The following is a 6522-nucleotide window of genomic DNA, read 5'->3' on the forward strand; positions in this document are numbered from 1 at the left end:
AAATTCACGGGACCCTCAAGGTTTTACAGATGCACCGACGAGAAAGTAACACGAATTCTATCAAGCCGTATATCCCTTATCGAGCTAGAGAGCGCAAAACCGCAGCGGAAACCGAATACGGAGATGCGGACACCGTAGAAAACATGTATGAAGACATCTTTGTCTAAAACGTTACTTTATCACAAGAAAAGCACCAGGTCTCGTCGGATCACCAAAGTTAAGCCCTTTTGATCATGATCGAAGAAGAATAACAAAAGTATTTTAGAACAAGCATTTGAGTATCATTGCGACAAATTTCAGGTGAAAGGCCCACCAGGGCGCTTATTTGCCGGAGCTCCGCTAAAAACGCAAGAACACGCATTAGCCGCGAAACTGGGTGTCAATATTGTGTGCGCTTCTCTGAAACATGACTTGAACATCTTAGTCCGTGAGTGTTGGCCGGGATATTTTTCTGTCTGAAGCATGTGTTTAGACGTTATTCATATGGAGTTCATTTTTTATATCTCTCTCAACCAGCCAGATTTATCCCTTAACCAAAAGAGATACCATAAGTATCAGACCAAGGCTTCTGGGAAGATGAAAAATGCAGTGGTGTCAGTCATTACCTTTTTGTAAAGCTCCATGCTCAAATACCTGTGCAGTGATCATTTTTTAGTTCAGATCTCATTACATTTTGTCCGGCTGTGCTGAAGCAAGGGCACCAATCGAAATAAATTGCTTGGCAGACGTGCTTGTGGAAGCTGTCGTTGTCTTGATCACGTACCGCATGTACGCTGCATGCGCATTGACTAAACCAGGCTAAACATCTTGTTTTGCATGTTGAAGATAATCTACCACAGAAATAGTTTTCAAATAACATTTAAGGCTGGTTTTCAATAGCGTCAGAGTCATAGTTGGAGTCGTAATCAGAGGCGCAGAGTGATACGATCTGGTGAAAACCACCGACGGAGTCAGAAGTAGAACACTTATTCCGCTTATTACTCCGTCGTTTATGATCTAGTGAAACTAGATTGTTGGAGTCGGAAGCAGAAGCGGAAGAATAAACCAATCACAATGTTCGATTTCGGGCCTTGTGATTGGTTGGTTTTTCCGCTTCTGCTTCCAACTCCGACAATCTAGTTTTCACTGGATCATAAGCGACGGAGTCGTAAACGGAATCGGAAGAAATGGAAACGTTCTGATTCTTCCGACTCCGATTCCGTCGAGCTTATGACTCCGCTTACGACTCCGATTTTCGATTTTCACTAGGTCGTAAGCTCTCTTACGACTCCGACTCCGACTCCGACTCCGTTGCCAGTGAAAACAAGCCTTTAAAAGGCTGATATATCTCAAATAATGTAATTTTTTCCTTAGCTAGCGCTTTTTATATGGCTAAATCCTTAACAGAAAAGAAAAACGTTCTCAGTGGTGCAATTTGCAGTTCACTTAATCATACTAGCCAGCAGGGAATCATCAAACGCAAACAGAAAGATAACACGTTATTTTTCCCCTGCTCATATTTATTATTTCAAACTTATATAACACTATGCTTTACACTTGTAGGTGCTGAATTATTTTTTGCGTTAGTACTCTCAACAGATAACTACTCGAAACAAGAATGCCTGCCCTATTATATATTCTTGATCTACTTTTTCTAAATTAACTTAACTTGAATAAAATAATAAAACTAGTTCGATTTCTTTGCATTGATGTGATATTCGAGGAATTCAACTCTGTATTAAGATTCATTTTCACGGTAAAGCGCATGCGCAAGCTATGGCGTGAGCGTGAACTATTTCGCTTTCTTACCGAACCACAAGTTGATCAGAAATCAGAGAAACCAGAATAAATTTCACTTTAGATGTCGACGGATTTACAGAGAGAATCTGAACACACACACACACACACACACACACACATACACACACACACACACACACACACACACACACACATGTTATCTACTAATAATGTAGAAAATTTCACGAATATATGAGCCAAAGTTTTCGTTATTCTTTATGCGAATTGCTGTACTAATAATACTGCTACCGTAAATACTCGCTTCTGATTGGTTGAAAGCGGATCAATTTATCCCAAATTGTATCGATAGCTGAACAATTAAATTTTAATTGTATCGGTCACATTTGAGCAATGGAGTCGAATAAAATCGCCAGGTTTTCCGTCTCAGACAAACAAAAAGCTTCTTATGAAGAAGCAGCGGTAAGCAAAGACACCAAAAATACGTTTTCATGCGAGTCTTGTCGGTAAAATAACGCTTTTACCGTTTCGACGTGCACTTCCTTTCCTGTAGGTCATTTATCAAAAAGTTGCTCACGCGTTCAGAGTTTTGACAGCTCTCAAGCCAATAAAATTCAACTTCATGTTGCAAACTTGGGAAAGTGGCTCGTTTGCGAAAGAAAGAAATTATTTTACGGAGAACTTTGGCGAAAAGTGTTGAGAAACAAAGTTACAAAACTAAAATATTCAATCACAGCGTGGCTTCATTTTAGCAACCCTCTATAACGAAAAGACGTCAGATAGAAGCTTGTATTTACGGTTGCCGTATTATGAAAAGGAATTCGATCTTTTTTCTCGAAACAACACGGGATTAATTGTACTTGTGAACAGATCGGACTTTTTTCTAATTTCCACTCGTGGCTGCGGCAGCCACTCGTGGAAATTACTAAAAAGTCCGATCTGTCCACGGGTACAATTAATCCCTATTGTTTCTCGAACAGATCGATTTCATATACTAATTGCTATCATAATTTCAACCCGTGTGGTATTTTTGAGAAAATAACGTCATTTTCTCCAATTCTAAACCAAGACTTGGAACAAGGAAAATTAATGGCGGCCTTAAATTCTAATAAAGGTCCAAAAAAACCTGAGTTGTAATGTTCGCAATAGATTGAAATTTGCCAAGATATTTAGGAAAGACCTATTGTGTACGAAAATGTAAAAAAGGGTTATCGAAAATTTGACCGTAGGGGCGCTTTAACGACAATTATTAAAGAAGTAAGCTCAACGTAAACTGGTTGTCTTGGGCTAAGGATTCGTGACTACTTATTGCTTGTAACTTGATTTGTTGTAACCTATTGATTGGCATATCATAAACTACCAACAGCTTGTATTCTATACAGGTATACCTTTATAAACTTGCAAAAATGTTAATTATACTGAACCGGGTGTGTGAAACTAAAACTACGAGCTTCGTGATTCGTTCAGGAGGTTTCGTAGAAGACTTCGACCTCGTCTGGTCGGAAGTGGAAATTACCCGCCAGGAATGATTGTGTTAAGGGGGATGTATAGCTGTCGCCAGTTGGCGGGCTGTAGGTGTGTCCAAGTTTTGAGTAGGAGTTGTTGTTTGACGCAGCGTTGTCGGCAATGTAAATATCGTGTCCTCCTCCAAATGTTGGTCCATAGGAAGAGCAGCTGTAGATGGAATACCATCCAACACCTGGCAGGTCTGATCTCTGATCTAGTTTTAGTGGATGCCAGTCAGGCTTGTTAACCAATGAGAAGAGAAAGGCCGCTGAATCGTGCGAAAACTCACAACCACCTTATTAAACATAAACAATGGGGAAAGAGTCAAACATTTATCATGTTAACTTCTGCTGAGACCATATCCTTCTGACATATCATGGTTTGTGTGATTGGTTCGCAAAGTTTTGCTACCTTTTCTATTGTCATTTCGTACAGTAATAATCCTATGGCCTCTTGTTGCTATATCAATAAAACTTGCCCCATTTTTTGTAATAACTTGAGCTCGCGGTGGCGTAAACCTGGTGGAGGAATGGAAACCATTGTCCCGATTTCGGACTAAAATGTGGTTCACCATACATTCTGTCATAACTGACACAAAAAAATCTATTTATTTCCGCTAGTCCTCCAAATCCAGTGATCTCAGCTTTAGCTTCCCAAGAATTTCCAAGAATTTCTTTCCTAAACTTTTCCCGTCACACTGCGCAATGAATGACGTCATAAAGTTAAAAACGTATACTCTAACGACTAAGATGGCCTCTGCTATAAGCCTGGTGGTTTTTTGGAGTTCTGAACGCCCTATAACAAATTGTTGTCATTGTATATATTTCTTATAATAAAAGTTGACAGTTACTTGTGATAATTCATTGTTCGTGACTAGCCTAGATCTGACGCAGCGCTCTCGGTTCATCCCGGCCAAGAGACTCATGAGAGACCTTTCTACTGAACAAACTCCTTGGGCATTGCGCCCAAAGTCCCGTTCGCTAACGAAATGATGATAGCAATCTCGCCTTATATCGCGTAAAAATCCCGACCGCACAGACTTACAAGTAAAAAATGACAATAAAAGTTGACGGTTACCTGTGATAATACCTTTTCAATGTAATACTTTTTATTGTGAAACAAATAAATTATGATGATGATGATGATGATTTCCCGTCAAGCTTTAGCACTCAAAGCAGGCAAAGACTTATCGATTTAAATTCGTTGCAACAGTTTTACACAAACACCAACTTGTGATTTAATTGGACCAAGTCTGATTTTAGCCAAGATTTCCTTTAAGCCGACAGGCAGCAAGTAATACACCTCAGAAGTAAAGTAACCAGTATTATAATAAGTGGTATTTTGCTTTCCTGAATCATATAAGCCATTGCGCAGTATGATCACCGCCGACTCGCAGCTAGTGCTTGGATCGCCTGTGTTAAGATAAAATAGCTCAGGTCACTTACTGCCCGATTCAGTGCCCCATGTCTGACTTGTGTATCCTCCAAAGATATATTTCCCAACACGGATGATTGTGACTGATGGACCTTTGCCGTCACAGTTTGAATGGAAGGTATTGGAAGACCAGCCATTGATAGTTGCCCGGTAGCAGCGATTCCAGTAAGATGATAGATTAATTACAGGCTTTAACCATTTATCTAGCCAAGTCAAGAAAGTCTGGTTGTTTCCTACAATACTTGAGTAGTTAAGACCCGCTGCAAAAAATAAAATATAAGAACATTCCTTTAAGTCATTTTCAACTAGGAAATGTTATAATTAGCTTCTCGGTCAAAGTCGGTTTTGCTACCAATTAATGCTCTTATCTTCATCAGTCATAAAGTGACCATCCTCACTTGCACCGTAAATGCGATGCTGCCCAGAGGTGTATCTTCTGTCCTGCACAAAACAGCGGAAGAAATGTTTTATATGTGGTCGTTAAATCCCCGGCCAAAAAATCGCAACCTTTCAACGCAACACATTGCAACATTGTTGGCTCAACACTTGAGAAACCCGGCCAAACGATCGCAACATTTCAACGCAACTGACATATCGCAAAATTGTTGGGCGCAACATGTCATTAAAATGATCTCAATAGAAATGTGTTACATATGTTACTAGTCGGGTCAATTCCATCACCATAGAATCCATCTCTTCAATTGCACAGATAGCATCTCCGGTGTTTTCACAAGCAGCATTAAACATCAGAGTTGCACGATCATAGTACACTTGTTTTTATCTAATAATACCAATGATGAGAAATCTCACTCATCTGAAATACGTTTTACTGAAATATTGTGCTTACAGAACTTTTCACTCTCATATAGTTTGTCTCCTTTGTTACCACTTTATCGCCTCATAAACAAACTTATCAAGGTCCTAAGGAATTACAGGCTTTTGAATAATAATTGCAACTACGAGGCACAAGATGTATTAAACTAAACTATGTTACAGGTAGTTACCAGTGTAGTTTATTCCATCTCCATGAAATCCGTCTTTGCACGAGCAGTTATAGGATTCCCGGGTGTTGTTACACACAGCATAAACATCACAGTTGTGTGTTCCTTTAGCACACTCGTCTATATCTAAAAGACAATACAAATAGTTCAACTCAGTGCTGGAATGTCTGAATAAACTTAGAGAATGTTAATTGAAATCTGATTTTGCATCGAAACATACGTAGTTTCTACTATGAAAGATACTTTTGTTTAGGAATCATTGACTATACACTGTTTCGATACAGTGTGCAGCTTTTTTGCATGCGGCGTGGCCAGACTGACTTTAAATGAAAATTTCATTTTGTATGAAATAATGATTTTACGTGCTTTCGCACGGCCTTTTCTCACTACTTCATAACATAATAGTCTGGAAGTAGAAACCTCACTTGTTTTTCAGGCATCTACTGTATTCGTTTGACTTCTAAACATTACCAACTCGATTTCGGGCAAGACCAACTGCTCGCATGTTTTTCCCACAAAATAAAGTTTCTCATATAGTTACCAGAGCAGTTTACTCCATTTCCATAAAATCCCTGTCGGCACGTGCAGCTGTAAGATCCTGGCGCAATTGTACACACCGCGTTAATATCACAGATGTGCCGGGTACCAGGACAAAGAAGACAATCCTTCACTAAAGCAGATGCCATGTTATCAAAGCTACCTCTAGTTCAGTTTGTTTTACCACAAAGAAAGTGCGGGTAGAAATTACAATTAACTTCTATTTTGTTTACCATCGATCATCTCATTCCTTCTCATCCGACCGCAAGTTTGTATGTAAACATTCCTCATTTAAATCTTTTAAGTT

At 39.3% G+C, this 6522-nt stretch overlaps 2 protein-coding genes across 2 annotated transcripts in view; one reads left to right on the forward strand and one right to left on the reverse strand.

Annotated features, from left to right (window-relative positions):
- Positions 1-6522, forward strand: part of LOC145488928 (uncharacterized) — a 74263-nt gene that overhangs the window by 52242 nt on the left and 15499 nt on the right. The window lies entirely within an intron of this gene.
- Positions 917-6522, reverse strand: part of LOC145490559 (uncharacterized) — a 10949-nt gene continuing 5343 nt past the window's right edge. Inside the window, exons 7-9 of the mRNA XM_081469662.1 lie at positions 5682-5804; positions 4689-4937; positions 917-3538 (exon numbers count right to left, since the gene is read on the reverse strand). Of these exons, the coding sequence (XP_081325788.1) occupies positions 3201-3538; positions 4689-4937; positions 5682-5804 (710 nt within the window). The 3' untranslated portion in view covers positions 917-3200. The remainder of the gene's footprint in view (positions 3539-4688; positions 4938-5681; positions 5805-6522) is intronic.

Source organism: Orbicella franksi, chromosome 6 (assembly GCF_964199315.1).
Source record: "Orbicella franksi chromosome 6, jaOrbFran1.1, whole genome shotgun sequence".
NCBI classification, from domain to species: Eukaryota; Metazoa; Cnidaria; class Anthozoa; order Scleractinia; family Merulinidae; genus Orbicella; species Orbicella franksi.